Source organism: Callospermophilus lateralis, chromosome 18 (genome assembly GCF_048772815.1).
Source record: "Callospermophilus lateralis isolate mCalLat2 chromosome 18, mCalLat2.hap1, whole genome shotgun sequence".
In the NCBI taxonomy this organism is placed as follows: Eukaryota; Metazoa; Chordata; class Mammalia; order Rodentia; family Sciuridae; genus Callospermophilus; species Callospermophilus lateralis.
The window spans coordinates 37944920-37963355 of NC_135322.1; the positions used below are offsets into that span (position 1 = coordinate 37944920).

The 18436-nt window shown below is 39.4% G+C and overlaps 1 protein-coding gene across 2 annotated transcripts in view; it reads left to right on the forward strand.

Moving 5' to 3' along the window:
* Fto (FTO alpha-ketoglutarate dependent dioxygenase) overlaps positions 1 to 18436 on the forward strand; it is a 372769-nt gene that overhangs the window by 179678 nt on the left and 174655 nt on the right. For both annotated transcript variants that reach the window (XM_076837477.2, XM_076837478.1), the window contains exon 7: positions 1767 to 1886. In XM_076837477.2, the coding sequence (XP_076693592.1) occupies positions 1767 to 1886 (120 nt within the window). The remainder of the gene's footprint in view (positions 1 to 1766; positions 1887 to 18436) is intronic.

An 18436-nucleotide genomic window follows, 5' to 3' on the forward strand; every position in this document is an offset into this window, starting at 1 on the left:
TCTTTCAATGCCACAGATTAGGTGTAGCAACTGTTGTCTTAATATTGTCTACATTCCTTTTTTGTTTTGTTTTGTTTAAACAGCTTTAACTGAAATCAGTTCTACATATCAAACAAACATTTAGTTAATGTAAACTAAAACCTTTTCATATGCCTGGGTGTTCTCAGGTTACTTACTGTGAGCCATTTTTACCATTGTCCAACCTTTACAAGTTGCTTTTGTTTGCTTCATGAAAGTTCAATGTGGATAAACAAACAAAAAAAAATTCTTTGTGGTCACAGGTGACAATTGTAATGGCTGGGCACCTGTGCATGGAATACAATCACCATAGCAAAACCAGACGATCCAGCACAGAACTGTGATTGCTGCACATTTCTTTAGAGGGTAGAGGTAAAAAGTTTTTAGACTAAATGGTGTTATACTTTGATGGTACAATTTGATTTTCAAGATGAAGATGGGTACTAGGAGACTTGGAGCATAGATAGGAAATGATTGGTTAAGCTTCTGAAGCATTACTCAGCTTCTCATCTGTGAATGTTGGGGTTATTTCAGTTACAAGGGAAAGAATGGTGAGCCTGAGTTGGCTTACATCTTCAGGAATGGCTTGATCAAGAGTCAGTTGGTGTTACCAGGACCTGGTTTTTAACTTTTCATCTTGTAGCTGTCTCCTTCTGTGTTGATTCCACTCTTCTTTTGAGGGCAGGATGACTATTATAGAGTCTTCTTCCTGTATCTTCTGACAATCTTGTGACCCTTTCTGATCATCAGAACACATTGCTGTTCTTCCTAAATCCAATTCTGTGTCTAGAAAAATGGGATAGGCTGATTGTCTTATACTTGGGCTGTCAGTTCTGCCCCTAGTGTTGGTACCAGAGCTCTACCTAGATCACATGGACTGAGACTTGGGATGGATGGTGATGGATTACCAAAAGAATACTAAGTTTCTGCTAGATTAGTCGGAGAATGCTAAGGGTAGCAAAAAAGAAAAGTTCACTGTAGTGAGTTCATAAGAAGGGAAATAAATTATTGGTATCTTTGCCATTTTTTCCCTGTTGCCATTAGTCCTTACTGAGTTGACAAGTGACAATTTGAATAGCTTTGCAGGTTTAATGTATCCCTCCATAGTTAATTTTACCTTGTTTGGTTATATGGGCGGAGATTATCAACAATTTCTACTAGTCTATAGGAAAGCTCTTTATTTAAATCTAAGAAACTTGCAATTGATACTGCTAGTATGTGGTCTTGTCTTCATTAACATGTTTTAATGAGAATATTTTAAAAGTCCATTGACAACTAAAAAATATATTTTTTTTAAAAAAGAGAACATTTTGTTTTGATTATGTCTTTCCTGTACATCGTGTAGGTTGCTTATACTTTGTGATCTCAGTATTTGTTGTTGATTGACTTAGTTTCCTCACTCTAAGTATCTGACTAATACACTTATTAGTATTAGTCAGCTACTAAGATCAATTATTTATTAGTCAGATACTAAGTGTCTGACTCTAAGTGTGATTGAAAACCCCTCCCTGTCCTGAGCAGGGCTGTCTTCCTGCGAGGACTTCAACTTTAAACTGCTCTTTTCTTGGCTTTGGACAAACACTCTGGAGATACCAATTATATTGGGAATGGCTAGGCTGAGCTTTTCTCACATTTTCTCACCATATGGCTATTAAATGACCAGAGGAAAATTGAGTGAGGAAGTCACTGCCCTTGTCTGTCCATCACAAGGACATTCGTCACTGCCACCTTCTCTTTCTGGTCCCCAGGTCGAGTTTGAGTGGCTCAGACAGTTCTGGTTTCAAGGCAGTCGATACAGGAAGTGCACTGACTGGTGGTGCGAACCCATGTCAAAGCTGGAGGGACTGTGGAAGAAGATGGAGAGTGTGGTAAGTAGCTGAGGTCTGGGGCCGCGGTTTCCTGAGTTCTGTGTGTTCATTTCCCGAGCTCTCTAATTTGCATAGGCAAGTGCATATTTAATCATTCCAAATTATTGACTTAGATTATTCTTGTTAAGATGATGGGACCAGCCAGGATTTTGTTCATACAGCCTCAGCGCAGTTAATAAACAGACCGAGGGTTTATTCTGCATCGAAGGCTCTGTGCCAGGGGTGTGCTGGGAAGCAGTAATGACAATCATATCTAAAGTTCATTTGCATTTTTAATACACCAGGCACTATTCTAAGGGTTCTCCATGCACCAACTTTTAAAATTTTTCCAACGCTAGGTGGTGTCAAATTCTGTTATGAGCCTTACTTTATAGCTCTGAAAACCGAGGCTCAAAGAATTGCCTCTCAAGGTCCCTGGGTAAGTGGCAGAGCAAGACTGAAGCCCAGGCAGGCTGGCGCCAGAGCTGGTGCTCCTCATCACTGTGATCCAGGCATTTAACAAGGAGGGAGACATGAGTGGCATCAGGGGTTACATTAGCCAAAATGAAATTCTATCAAACAGTTTAAAAAAACTACAATCGCAGTCCAGACAAGGGAGTGTTAAATTCAGGCCACGGGAGCTAGGACTGTTTTGCAACTGCAGATGATGTGACTTTTGGGAACCTTGGATGGGGAGGAGAGGGATGGGTTAGGGCACTGGGGAGGAACATTAGGCTCTTGGAACTATAGAAACAAGATCACAAATGAAGAACTGAGCAAGGAATACCAGGGGCATAGTAAGAAATAGCAGGAAGGCAAGTTGAAGCCCCTTAATTAAGTCTTCCTTGAAATAGTCGTCATAATAGCAGACACTTAGATGATGCTTGCTAAATATCAGACACTATCTACGCACTTTTTTTGTAGCTTATTTAACCTATATGACAACCCCATAAGGTAGGTATTATTTTCTCCCACTAAAGTCTTACGTAACTTTCCCAAGGCCCTGCAGTTAATAGGTGGGTGAGCTGGGATTTGAACTGAAGAAGGCTGACTCTGAGGTCCTTGTCCTTCACTGTCTTCACTGTTCTGCTCCAAACAGTTGAATTCGAAATGTAGTGGAAAAGTGATAAGAGCCTGCTAAATTCTGGAGAGAGTACCATTGCACGAAATTTGAAATGTGCCGAAAACAACAAACTAATCTGCAGAAATGGTAGCCATCGCTAATCCCTATTTTATGTTCTTAACTGCTTTATTGATGTATCATTGACATTAAAAAGTCTGTACATATTCAATGTATAAAGCCTGATAAGTTTGGAGATAAAAGTATACCCATGAAACTGTCGTCATAATCCATGCTATAAACTTATCCATCATCGCCAAGTTTCCTCCCACCTTCTTATTTGTTAGTATTGTGATAAGAACAGTTAACAGAATCTATCCAAATCCCTATTTTATAATAATGAAAATGTTAAATCTCAACCATGAAGGCCCCAGTATTAAAGATTGGGTCAGAATTAGGAAGCCCTGCCTTCTAGGCCTCTCCTCAAGTCTTTAAACCATGCCCTTTTTATGGAAGGGGAAGGGATGTTGTAATTATTCTTTTAGTGTATTAACAATATCACAAAAAGTTATTTCTCCAAAGACCTGAATCAGTGCAAAACTGAGCATTGTAATACTGAGTTGGAGGTGATGAGAGGTTCTTACCTACATTTCCATAGTTAGTTCTGTTTCTAAATGAAGTCTGGCTAGAGGATGTGCTCTCTTTACGGGATGTATGCAACTTCAGTTCCAGGGAATTTCCTTTTTAAAACTCCCAATGTGTAATTTGGATTTTATCTATTTACATATGAATTTAGAATATCTTTACCTGAGTTGGAGTTGTAACTCGGTGGAGAGGGCTTGCCTAGCACAAGTGAGGCACTGGGTCTGATTGATAGATAAATAGATAAATAAATAAATAAACAAACAAACAAAGAAATAAAGGTTGTGTGTCTGTCTACAACTAAAATAAAAATAAAAAATATATCTTTACCTGCTAAACCTTAATTCTAAGACATCAGCTTGACTTTGAAGTTGTAATTTGTAAATGTTAAGAATGAGAAAATAAGAAAGGAACTCATTGATTTTGTAAAAAAGTAATTTTATAGCTTATTTTTGTTTTTAAAAATCTTTGATCTTTGATCATATGAGAGATGTTCTCTATAAATTCATTTAAAAGATACATATGTGTGTAAAATATATATATATATATATACACACACACATACATAGGAGCTACACACACACACACACACACACACACACACGTATGTATTTGGTGTTGGTGGCATATTGAGAGACTATCTTCTATTTATTTTATAGCTCTCATGTAAAAAATACCAAAAGAAATAGCAACCCTGGGAATTTTCCAGAGCTAGTTTCCTTTCGGTTGGTGTGGCATTCCTAAGTGTGCTGTAGGAAATCAATGGCCTGGTGCCTCTTCTCTGCAAGCCTCAGGGTGATCATTATCAGCAGAGTGAAGGTTTGGGCCAAGATAAAAGGGATAGTCCTTCTAAATTAAATTTAAGCACTGCTTCAAGCCTTTCAAAATGACTTTTAACAAATTCATAATAATTTATTTTTGCTATTGGAAGAGACAGAAGAGAATAATCATTGGAAAGGTCTAGGGCTCTGTGGCTCTTTTAGTGCACTGCCATCTGGTACTTGTTGTACGGGGTGGAACTGGCCCTAGCTGGTTAGATTCCTACTCAGCCCAGCTCCTTTTTTTTTTTTTTTTTTAAGTTGCAAACAGTAGGGGGCAATGTTGAGCTGCCATTTTGAGGCCCCAAGATGCTAGCCTTTCAGGAAAATGCATACAAATGTACCATTAACTGTCAGGAATTATCCCTGTTGCTTCAAGTTAGCTGTAATCTCCAAGATTCCATAACACAGGAAATCAGTTGTGGGTTAACAAATTCAACAGCAATTTAACATAAAAAGTGCAGTGTTTGGTGCACATTTGGATCCTATAGAATTAGACTTAATCTAAACGGCATTTCTGAATGTACCAACTTTGCTTCCAGGGAATATACTACTCAAAATTATTATCATTTTAGACAAATGATTCTTTGTTATCTTTATGCTTTTTTTGAATTGTAAAATCCATGTGTGTGTTGTGGAAAAATTTCTTTAATCAATGCATTTTGTCTGTTCTGCAACATAACATCGATCTCTTTTGGCGAGAAAATAAAATAAAAAACCTCAGGCAATGTGTGTTTTACTTTTCCCCTTTTGCTTATGAGTAAAGCAACCTTTGACGGCCCTTGTATCACGGAAGAGACTTATGTTGTAATTTCTCTCTGTCTTTGTATTCTTCCCCCCCCCCCCTGCTTTGTGGTTGGGAGGTGTAGTCTCAGGAAGGATAGAGAAGAATGGAAAATGAGCTTTGAAATAGCTTTTCTTCCATTAATGGTAATTGCTTCACATGTCATAACCAGTCACATATTTCAAAAAGTTTAGTCAGCTGTCTCTAACACTCCCCTGGCCTCTACTTCCCATTCCCTGTCCCAGCAAGCACCATTTTTATCGCACTGTTTATTCATGCCATTTCTCTCCCGTAGGATAGTTTTACCCTGTGCATGCTCTTGTGATGTAAATGTTAAACCTTACATTTGAATGACATTCTGATAAAATATCACTTTCCCTGAATATTACCTCATGAATTTATGAGCCATTAAGCCCAACGCTACGTAACCCTTCCTTACAACCCAGGAATTCAGCCTAGCCTTTTCCCCCCATCTTTGTGACTATTCAAGAAGTGTTAGAACACTGTCATGCTATTCAAATATTTGTATTTGATTTTATTTTTGAACCACCCTACTACCTCCCACCCAAGATTATTGTATTATGAGGAGTCTCTTCAGGATAAGAGAGAGTTACCATTTGAAAGAAACTGTATAAGCTTTGCTTTCTGGGTAAAGAGGCATATGAAAAGCTGAAATCTCCTGTGAGGTGAGGAAGTCTTGCTGTGGCCAGAGATTCAATGGATAGGCCATTTGTCTCTCAGGGTCTGGTATCGCTCTTTGCAAAACTGACATTTATTTTACCTATAAAAATGTTTTAACACTATCAAATTCACAGTGACACTGAAAAGAATGCTAGGTGTGAAATCCTCTAAATTGATGACATTTATTCATTTCCTTTTGACCTTAAAAAAAAAAAAAGAAAAAGAAAAACCAAAATAAAACCTATTTGCTTTAATCCAGTGAAAATATTCTAGAATAGTTTACAGAGTAAACATTTTCAAAAGTACAGTTGATTTATATACTGGAGAGAAATTTCTTCATGCGTTTTTTCATTGCTTTTCCTTTTTGAAGAGAAAGTAGATCCTGATCATTTTGAATTGTTTCGAATCCCATTTCCTGTCCTGACAGTTCCTTCTGCTGGAATTGTGGCACATTTCTATGGCGGTTGGCCTTAATAACCTTTATTGACTTCAGTGGGCAGGAGCCAAGACTGGATTATTTTAATGTATCCGTTTTGAAACTGTGTAAAACACAACATATAATTATGTTAGGTAAGCTATAGGCTTCATTTAATTCCACCCATTTATGTTAAAATTTGGCACAGGAGAGCAGAGAGATGTGGAAAATGAGTAGGTGTTTTATTTAATAATGTAACCAGTTTCTTGTTGTTAAAGTTTTAAGAGAGAAATGTACTTAAGAATGTAAAGGTTGTCCCTGACAAGGTATTTATAATACTCTAATTTCAAGATGAGTTCTGCCTCTTTCCTTGTCATTTTAGCCTGTGTAAATCATCTTGGGGAGCCTTCTTATTGCCAAACGGATGTGGATGGCCTTAGTGAGGTTATACTGTTGTAGGAAGTGACGGAGGTGGTTTGGGGAACAATTAATGAAGCAGCAATTTAAATTAGATTCTTATAACTGAAATTGGAACAAGGCTACTTTTTCACATACTGAAAAATATACTGAGCTTATTGCTATTATTCTTGCGAAATAATAGTTCAGTTAGCTAAATTTATTTTAAACCTTCTTCTAGATTAAAGATTTTGAGAAGTATGAGGGAAAAAGTGATAAAATATAAGTATTAACTAGTGGTTCATGTGAATGGTAGAGTCAGTGTATATAATATATTATATTTCTATGTTATATATGTATATATTTTCCCTTCCCATTAATGTAGTAAGTTACATGTGCTAACATAATCCTATCTTCCATATTTCAGGGTTAGCATTTCTGATTTAGAAGCAGAACATATTATGATAATTTAGGCTCTGGTATAAGATGTCTGGTGGTTTAAAACTAAGATTTAAATTCCCTTCTCCATTTTCTGATGGGGACAATTCTGAGTGGTTCAAGATATTGTTCAGATTGGAGGCAGGTTAAACAGTTACAAGCACCCAATAATTCAAATTCTGGAACACTATGTTTTGGGAACTTTATGTTTAGATTTGGAAATTTGGAAAAAAGAAAAGTCATTTTCAGCCATAATAGCTTGAAATCTTTGGCTTGCATTTTTGGGTATCCTGAATGTGTTCACTGTAGGTTGGTTCTTTCCATTCTCCCTACTCACCCACCCACGCCAGTTCCCCACCCCTGTATTGTTGTATTAAAAGTAAAATATCTTGGGGATAGATTTCAGCATGTAATTAAGCAATTAATTTCTAGAAAGTTTTGCTAAACTCCTTTGATTGCCTTCTGAATTTCAGATTTTTCCATTTTCCTTCCTTTAGTTGCTATAGATTTAATAGTGAATTTTTAAACATGTTGTGCATTCTGTCTTTTTGTGAGGGGGGGAATTACAATTCCAAAAGAATTCAGGCATAAGCCTCAAAAACAGTATGTGTATGGAAAGCACAAAGGACTGTGTTTATGATTCTCTTTGAAGTGTTTTTGCAACTGGATAAGGAAAATTTTAGAAACTGTCTGATAGTGTTCAGGGTAAATACTTAAACCCCTTTAGAGAATTTCACACACAGATACTGTGCAGCAGAAAAAAGGGATACTTATGTTTCTTAAAGCTGCTACAGCCTACAGCTTTGTACTTAAAGACAGAGGTGTTGAATAGAATTCTACTGAGGATACATCCGGTGACAATATCTCCAAGAACATCAGAGCAAACCAGTGGGTAGGACTTTCTGTTTTTAACCCTTACAAGAGCTGTGTGAGTTGTGCTTTATTGGTACCCAGTATTAGGATGTGCCGGGGACTTCCCAGGAATGTTAAGAGGATATTTCTGCTGCCTCTGTTCTGCACACAACAGGAATAAGACTAAAATCGCTGAAGATGATGAGACAAGTGACAGGGGTTAGGCAATGCCAAGTGAAAACCTTGCTATCCCTTTTAACTCTTGTTAGTATGTGGAGAGAAAAAGCAAATCCACAAACACAATTTTGATTTCTGCTTTGATTTCTTAGGGTTTAGTTAAATTGTGCCAATCTTCATTAAATACACACAGATACACACAGACACACACACACAGACACACACACACAGACACACACACCCCTGTACATTTTATGTGTTCTACATGTTAAAAAGAAATAGATGAATTCTCTTGTTTTATGTGTTTTAAATTACTCTAAAATTCAAATTGATGTAAAAGGTGTGCAGAGCCTCCTGCTTTCCCCTGGGTGCTCTTGCGGCCTTGGCTGCTGGAATTTATTTTGGGTTGCTTTGACAAACAGGCCATCCTCGCATTTAGATGTGAATTCAAGAACTCTGGTGCCAGATTGGGGTGTCAGAAACTTCCATTTTTCCTGGGAAGGATACAGCAGAAAATGAAAGTATGCCTCCTTTTCTTTTCTCTAGCTTTTTTTGTTGTTGTTTTTAAGAGAGTGTAGGAGGGGTGATTAAATGTAGCTGTAGTCTGCAATACATCTGCAATATCCTAAAAAATCTCAGTCCAGAAGAATGAAGTAATGTTAAAAAAAAACAAAAAACAAAAAAACCCCAGCAGACCTGCAGTTTTGAAAGGGAAGCAAGATTTCCAATGGACGCTGTGCCATTTATTTGAAGTATTATCCAGATTTTAGGCTCTCTTTCCCCCAAGTTGGCAAATGAATGGTCCCTAAAACTGTTCCTTTCTGAAGAGTGTTATGATGATGATCACACGAGAAAGTTGCTACAGTATAAATGACATGTGCAAGGTGTCACCAGCGGTGATGTTAGGAGGAAGTAGGACGCGTCCTCAACGTGGGAGGCTTCCTTACTTTTGAGTCTCCGTTAGGATTGCCTCCCTTCCCTCTCCTCATTTCCCTACCTCTGTAACTGGGGTTCAGTTCAGGAACTAAAGACACTTTGGAGCACACTACTATTCTTGGTATATTTCTGTCCACTGTGGGTTAAATACTTGGGGAGATGGGGCTGGGAATTTTTCCATATTTTGCATAAAAAAAATGTCTCTATGGAGAAATTTGCTCCAAGTGCCAAAAAACAGACTTACCAAAGAGCTCTGGGAACACATTAAGTTGGCTCTTCCGTACATTAAGGGTAACATAACCATCATCCTGCTCTCTCCTCATTGACTTCTGTAAAATAATTACCCTTTATTTTCAATCAAAGGAAATAATGGTATGTTGCTTTTTTCTATATTCTTGAAAGTCTCTCAGGTCGTTTTTTTTTTTCTTTTCCCCTGTGGTGCTGGGGATTGATTCCAGGGTCTTGCAGACGCTCAGCAAATGCTCTACCACTGAGCTACATCCCTGCCCTTTTTAAAAATTTTGTGACAGGGTTTCACTGAATTGTCTAGGCTGGCCTCAGGCTTGTGATCTTGCTGCCTCAGCCTCCAGAGTAGCTGGGGTTACAGGTGTGCACCCGTACACCCCATTTGTAGATACTTTTAATTCTATCTCTTCCTAATAAGTAAGTTATGATTTATTTTCTTCGCATTTTCCCTACACGATCTCAGCCCATCTTTAACCACCCATGACAGTCTCACTTGTAACATTTCCTTGATGTGTATAAAAATCTCAGGTAATTTCCTGCTTGTTTTCAATTGATAAGATTGCCTTCAAATGAAAATCTGAAATATTAGGGTTGTATCCAAAATCAAGCTCCAGTGTTTTGGGCATACCTGCTTTGGTTATAAAGACTTGGGGCTGGTGGTAACTTGATAATATATAACCCTATTACTTAAATATTATTAACTTAAATGGGAAATTATAAAGTGCCCAGAATTATGTATCAGATGTTGTTTAACAGATGTTGGGGGATTAGGAGGTTTTATAAGTGTCATAGACTTTTCATGCAATTAACAGTGAATTTTTTAAAGGATGGGAACGGTGAGATATGCCAATGCATATAATAAATTAATATTTTCTTGGCACTGAAGTCTAAATCCTGGGACACCTGAATATTAGATAGGAATGATGGGCTCTATCCAGCCATCCAGTAATGGGTATCTCAAGTTTAGCATGTCTAAAACCAAACTCTTAATTCCCTGTAATCTCCTGCTCTTTCCCCCAGTTTCTCATAGTTCATTACCTTGAACCATACTAATCTTCTGTGTATCATTTCAAGTTTAGTTTGTGTGCTAGAGGAAGAGGGTTGAGGGGGAGGGATGAGAGTGGGAAAGGGGAGTGGGAAAGAAGAGTGAAGTGAATCAAACTAGGTTACACGCCTGTAGGAATAGATCACACCGAGTTCAACCTTTGTGTGTAGCCCAAATGTACCAATTAAAAAATAAAATTAATAGAAGGAGGATCATTTGAGTAGAAGAAGGGGATCAGGGAGAGGGAAGGTTAACGGGATAATACTGGGGACTGAAATGGAGCAAATTATGTTATGTGCATTTATGAATATGCCAAAATGCATCCCACAATTGTGTATCACTATAATACAGTAATTTTTAAAAAAGAAAAACAAGTTGAACCATCCAGTTGCCCAGCTGACCCTCAGAATCCTCTTGGTTTATCAGTCAATCCAGTCAGCTTTATTTTCAAAATACACTCATGGTCTGACTCCGCCCACTCCCCAACTTTGGTAAACACCACCATGGTTTGTAGAAATAGCCTTCTAACCAGCCTTCCTACTTCTGCTATCCTACATCCATTACAGTCAGATCCTTTAAAATACATGGTGGCTCATTTCACTCCTGTGGTCCAAACCTACCAGCATATTCAGATATCCCCCTTCCTCGCAATGGCCAGAGTCCTGCAGGGTCAGTCCATGCACCCTTCTCCATTATTTCCTCCCCTCTTCCACAGGCCACCTCACTGGGCTTAGAAAGTGCCTAGGCCAGTATGTTTGCATTTGCTTTTGCTTTTTTCTGGAATATTCTTCTCTTATTTGCTTGACTCATTCTCTTGCTTCATTCAGGTATCTTTGTCCATGTCCCTTCTTAGAGGACAGTTCTCTGGCCAGGCTCCCTCTCCTGGGGAGCTCTGCCTTCTTGCTTCACACCACTCTCTCTGCCTGCCATTGGACAATGCGTTTGTTTCTTGTCTGTCTGAACCCGGTGCCATCCGTGAGGGCAGGAGGGACGTTGTTTGTTTTAGTCACTATGATTTCGTGACTGGGACACTGAGGTTGCTCAGGACATGTTTGTTAAAGGAAGATTTGATGCGGGTTTGTGCTCAGGTCCTGCTTTTTCCTCCCACCCCTGTTGGTCACTGTGGCCTCTAATAATTCTTATGTACATTTTCCTAAAATATTACCTCCTGCGCAACAGGAATCTTTTTGTGGTAATTTTATTTTTAAATAAACATAGCCCTCACTACAATACCACCAAACATCTTCAACTTCTTTTACAAAAATAATAATATGGAGGGCACAGAGGCATGTCCTGTTTTATGCCTTTGGCATTTCTACCTAAGCAGATTGAGTAGTCAGTGGCGAACAACTTATATAAACATGGGAGATTTTTTTTTTTTTTTAAATGAGAGGAGTAAGGAGGTTATTAGTTTTTCAGAGTAATCGTGTGGCTCAAACTTGGAGGCATGACACCTTGTCTCATTGGTTGGCATCCTTCATATTTTAGATTTTCCTACTCTTAAAAAGCTAATCGAGGTAAATTATCTCAAAATTAAATGATGTCTCCAATCAAGCCTGAACTTTTTTGTTCTTAATTTACAAAATTACATAGAGAAAGTGGCAGGTACTGGACAGGTTTTGGGCACAGAACTTGAGAAGTCCCCAAGGAGTAAACTGACTTCCGCTAGACAGGCTGGAAACTGATTAAAATATTTATCATCCTTTGGGTATGCAATAGCTTTTGATGATGGAAGGCATATTAATATTCATCTTCGCTGCTTGTCTACACTTCAGACAGATCCCAGGAAAGGTGGTTCAAATGACCAGTTTTCTTTCCTCACCAGGAGCCCTTGAGCCCCAGTGCAGCTTGGAACCAAGAAATGCCTTGTGATGTGATGCAGTGTCTCCTCTGGGGGTTGGGGATGGGGGAATCCAAACCAGGAGGGACCTTTGGACTGGAAAGCTTTAAAGGATTACTGCTTTCTCACAGGAAGTCTTTTGCTAGAACAAAGGAAAAAGTTGGTTCGTAATTTTATAAGCAGGAGAACTACTGTTGCTATCTGAGAGTGGGAAGCAGACTTGGCTCTTAGTGAAGTGGGGGGATCGAAGCCTTATAAAAGATTTTGATGTGAATTCCACTGGAGGTTGGCCCCACCCCCAACACTTTGTTGAGGAAGAAGGAGAAAAATCAGTTGTGTTTGCAGCTGATGCTGAGGTCGCCTGGCTGGCTGTTGGGGTGTTCTATTTTCCTTTCAGCTCAAGGCCAAGTCTGCATATGGTGTCCACAAAGCCAAGCAAAAGTAGCACGGGGATGGCCTGCTGGGGTTCTTAGGATCTGTCTTTTTAATTATTTTTCCTTTAATGGGAGAAAGAATCTGGCTCTCTTAGTTGTGTTAATTAAGCAGTGTTGCTTTCTGTCTAGGTTAGAATAGCCTTGATTACATTTGGGGGTGCTAATATGAGCTCTGAAGAAACTTGACCTTTTTATTGATTGATCTTAAAAACCTGGAAATTGAAGAGCAAATTCTCATAAACAGGCCAATATGTTAAGACCCTTAGTTTCCATCTTTCAAATCTGAGAATTCAGCATCTCTCCCTTTTTACATTTTAGGTTTTATTACTCTCTGCTCCTCAGATATTTTCCTGAAAGAGAACTTGAAAATTGGACAATAATTATGTTTGAAATCTATTTGAATTAAGTGACATCTGAAGAGAAATGTTCTCTCTTCATCCAAGTCATTTAATCGTACACCTATTCCACGTGGTGCAGATAAGTGCGAAGTTATACAAAGAGCCGGGACTTACATCTTCCAGGCTGATAAGGCACAAGGCAGTAAGTAATTCAGAGGAAGAAAAATCAAAAGAGAAAAGGAGATTCTGACATAGGCCTTTGGGGATATGAAGAATTTTGATAGGTGGAGATGGGTGGAAGAGATTTCAAGGTGGCAGAAGCAGAGACACTGTAGTGGGCAAACACAAGATCAGCTCACAAACTTGATTAGACTGCATGGAGTTTGGTTTGTGTGAGTCCAGTAGTGAGAGATGAGGAAGATTAGGAAGGACCATTTTCTTTGTTTCTTCTTTTCTGCATTTCTTTGCAAGGGATAGGACTTTTACCCCATAATGACTGTTTTTCTATCAAAGTCTTGGAAGCAGAATTCTACACATGTACAAATAAAAAAAAAAATGAAGGCTATTTTTATTATCTTGCATTTGCAAAGATTTTACTCGGGAACCAAGTCAAATCCTATTATTTGTCCTAATTTCAAGACCTATCTGCATCCTGAGGATAGCAAATGAGAATACATTACATTTTCAGAATGGGAATTACAAATGAACTTAGGTATTTTTTCCTACTGAGATTTTTTTCCCTCATAAATTTAATACCAGACTAATAATTTGGGGCCTTGAGAGGCAGGTCTTCTCGTGTATGAACCACTTCAGAAATTCTCTTCCTTGTGTAGAGGCGCTAGCTGTATTTCCTTTTACCTTCACTGTTGGAATTGTGGTTTGGAGGAAATGACATGTCCCCTGCGTCTTATCCAGGTGATAGTCTTGAGGACTCAGTACTTGCATAGCACTATTTTGAAATACAGCTGAAGTGTGATTAATGAGTTGTTTAATTTGGTTCCAGACAGCAGGTGTGGTAATTTTATTTCCACTGCTGAAATAGAGTGGTTTCTTTCCCACGCATATCTCCTCGTTCTTTGGCCAAGAGTGTCACATTGGTGGTTGTGCACTCTGTTGTCCTTTATTTGCCATTGAACTTCCATGTGTCAATCACACCAATTAAAAGACTGAGTAAATGTTGAGAATGTAGATGGTGGTGCGTGTTTGAGTTCTTCTACTTTTATTTGTAGATTCTGCCAGACCCTCACTTTCGCCCTCCCTGTGATGCTGTGATTTCCGGTGACTGGTTTTATTACTTCTGATGTTAGCAAGGTGTTAATTCTTGAGTGAATAATAACCCTGTTTGTTCTTTAGATTTGTATTTTTGAAAGATTTCCTTTGATTCTGTCTAGGAATCTAAGGACTTGGGGTTACTTTAGAGGACCCCATTATCCTTGTATAGTAGTGAGATAGAGAAATGATATTATGGGGCCATTGTGTCATTTCCCCAGACACGTTTATGACAGTCATCCTACAGTGGCACTTTCCTTAGAAAACAAATGGGCTTGGTGCATTTTAGAGTGGCTTCTTCTTTGCTGGGCATGGTGGTGTATGCCGCCTGTAATCCCAGTGGCTCTGGAAGCTGAGGTAGGAGGATTGAGAGTTCAAAGCCAGCCTCAACAACTTAGGAGGCCCTGAGGAACTTAGTGAGATCCTGTCTCTAAATAAAATACAAAAAAAAAAAAAAAAAAGGCCTGGGGATGGGGCTCAGTGGTTCAGCACTCCTGGGTTCAATCTCAGATACCAAAAATAAATAAATATCTGTTTCTCATATTGCCAGAGAAATAGGTAACAGAGATGTGGTCGTATAAGCATTGTTTAATTTCTTCCAAGGCCAGGAATGTTTATTTGGTGCTTTTTTTGGGGGGTGGTGGTGGTGGTGGTGGTTTTGCCCTGGTAGGGCCCAAATGCTAGGCATTGACAGACTGAAGCCCCCTTTCATGGAATCATGGCATGTCAGTGTTGGAAGGGCCAGAGAGATGGGCATCCTCTCCTCTTCCTTTTTGAAAAGAAGAGCTCAGGAGGGAGTAGAGACTTATCTCACTTCTCTGAGGGTCCAGAGCCAGATAATGGTGGCCATGGAACCCAGATTCCCTGTTTCCAGGTCAGGATTCCCCCCAGTCCCTGCCTGTCCCAGGCTGTGCCTTTTCTGATGTCTTTACCTGCTCAGGTAAGTAGCAAAATATGACAGGGGGAAGTTTTATCCTGGAGCGTTTTCCTTTACTCCATGTTTGATTCTAGCATATCAAAATTAGGCTGTTGAGGTAGGAACGTGGTTTTACTCTCTCGGCATTCATTCCTCCTTGTAGATCTGTTTCCTTCTCTGGAGGCAGGGGAGGAACTTTGTCTTAGCATGGCTACTCCCTGAGCCTGTGGCCTGAGCAAGGTCTTTCAGATGAACACAAGACTACTTACACAGGCACGTGGTGCAAAGTTCAAGAGGTATAAAAACATTCACAGTGAAAAGTGGCTTTCTTCCCCTCTGTCCTCTGGACATCCATTTTCCTTCCTCAGATACTAGCACTATTCCCAGTTTTTGCCTATACCTTTCCAGAGATATTCAATATAGTAATAAGCATGTATGCATTTGATCATCTGAATAATATATCTTGCAATGTCCCTATATTTGTATATTATTTAAATTACTACATATCTTTTCATTGTATGGTCTCATTATTCATTTAATCAGACTCCTATGCCCTCAAGTTTCCTGTCTTACAAATTATGTAATGTATATCCTAATATATAACCAAAAATTTCAAATAAAGTATAATAAATTTTCAAGTTTTACAAATGATGTAATGACTATTATAAGATATAATTTAAAATTTTTACACTTGAGATCTGTAGCAATACTTAGGAGTTGAATTATTGGATCATAAGGTATATACATATTTTTTATTTGGAGATGGTCCTATTTCCCTCATAGAGTTTCTAGTGGAGTGTGTGTGTGTGTGCATGTGTGTGCTTGTGTGTTTAGAATTTAAATGACATGGCGACATAGTGCCTGTTTTCCCGTATCCTCACCACTACAGCATATTACCAGACCTTTTGATTTTTTGCAAATGTGCTTGGTGAAACTCGCTGTGCCGTGTGCACTTGCATTCTCTCTGTTCGTTCCTATTTGGAGATGAAGAAACTGAGACTTAGAGTCGTTAACTGATTCCCAGGTCCTAGAACTGGTGAGTGACAGAGCTGGGGTTTGCAGTTAGTTAGGCAGAGGCCACTGCTGTTCTACTCAGGATACTGGTGTCAGCCAAAGTGTCATTCTGTCACTGTGACCCGAATATCTGGATAGATCCAGAGGTTCTTGCACGGACCTCTCATACAGCCCTGACTGGTGAAGGTGGGATGGTTGCTCTCCCACTGTGGAATCGTGTGCCAGGTCAGCTGGATGAGTCCAGGTGATGAGTGCAGTTAGCGTGACGTCCGCTGATGGCCTTATGTGGTGGGATTGAGTTCCATACAGGAGGTAGGTGGCCCCTTTCCCTGCAGAGTCTGGGGGCTCTGTGCTGTGACTATTTTCATCAGTGGAAACATGGCATGCTGCCTGATTTTCTGTTTAAAGTTACGTTCCTGTTGGAGTCTGTTCAGGTCTGAGCTACAGTTATCGCTTTCTGATATGATGAGGCTCCTTGGCTTCTCCTGTTCACCGTCGTTCTTCCTCCATCTGTCAGTCTTCATTAGGGTCATTGAAACACTGACTCACTCCCTGTTCTGAGCCTTTTCCTGGCTACACAAGTGCAGATTGAAGCCTTTACCCTGCTGCACTGTTCCTCGGTAAGAGGTCATTTTGAGAAGACACTGGGAGAGTAGAGGTGATTGGAATATGATTGGAATTATGTTTTCTAGTAAAGGCAAGGATGATAAAAGATCTCAGCAAGGGTGGATTGTTTTCCTTTGAGCCTTCAGTAAACCAGATCAGTAGGCTCCAGTGTGGGGAGCCCTTCCAGGACCACATCTCTTGCTGTGTTGCTACTCAGTTTCTGTTGTTGCTATGAGACCCATGGATTCAGTCATGAAGTCATTTCAGTGTGAGCCCCCAAGACCCTTGAAGTGATCAACTTCACTAGTCTTGAGTTAAAAGATTCAGCTCTCAAGTGGGTCAAACTGCATCATTTAGCTGTGGACAGTCATGTGGGGAGTCTACGGGTTCCTCATCTGTAAGGAGATTGTTGTGCGAGTTGCCTGAGGTAATGCAGGTAATGCTTGGCACATTGCTTGGCGTGTTTTTGGCTCTGTTGTTTTAAGCCTGATCACTTCTTTCATTCTTCCATCGGTTTATCTGATGCCCCTTCCTTTTCACCTGAGTTCCTATTCCTCCCTTAGACTCTCAACTTATGGTTATAGATGCGTACAAACTATGCTTTCTATTTAGATTTCTATTCAGAAGTCATTCCTATCTTTTTATCCTGATTTTTTTTTTCCGTAATGAGAGTGATAATAATCCATCTGAAATGATGTCTTACATGAGTTCCGCCTTCCCACACTAGGCTAGAAGCAACCTGAGGGCAGGAAGGTTGTCTTGTGTTTCACTGTGTTCTCTGCTCCTGATACAAAGTAATAGCACAACGATTGTATAAGAACCAAGAAGAACAAGTAGTGTCTGGGTGCAGGCTTGGTCTGGTGGGCCTTTTTATCTTTGTGGTACTTTGAGTGTGGATGTGATATTTTTTGAATAGACTGCTGTCCCTCAGTCCCTTCTTCTTGTGGTTCTTTTTTTTTTTTTCTTTTTTTTTTGCCCAGGGACACTGCGGATTGAACCCTGGGATGCTATACCACTGTACTACAGATTCAGCCTTTTTATTCCAAGAAAGGGTCTTCCTCAGTTTTAGAGACTGGTCTCTAACTTGGAATCATCCTGCCTCAGCCTCCCAAATCACTGGGATTACAGGCATGAACCAGCCACCAAGCCCAGACCTCCTTCTTGGTTTAATCCACTTGTCAAACTCCCTTATTTAAAAATACTCAACTGTAGAAATCATCTTTTCAACCTTCTCTGGAATGTAATTCCTCTGCATTAGAGGTATTCAGTGTTAGGCTATATGTTAGAGACCCCTGTGTGACTTGTTAAAGACACAAGTGGCATCTTTAGGCATTTGAGTTCAGCTATACCTCTTGATCTTGGCTCTATATTTGAATCACTGAAAAAAAAAATCTTTAAAAAAACCCCCAAACCAAAAAACAAACCCAAAAATCTCATCATTTAGGTGTTGCCTCCAAAGATACTGATTCAATTTGTCTAAACCGTGGCTCCCAGATGATTTGAATGTTTTGTCAAGCTGCAGGACATTTAAAAAGTCTCAGAGGTTGAGAACTGCCATTCAACAGCAACCCAACATCTCTCTGAGTTAGATATGATTGAATGGATGAACATGTGAACCCTTTAGCAATGAACAGGAAGGCCTTCTCACTTTAAGCCAACACAAC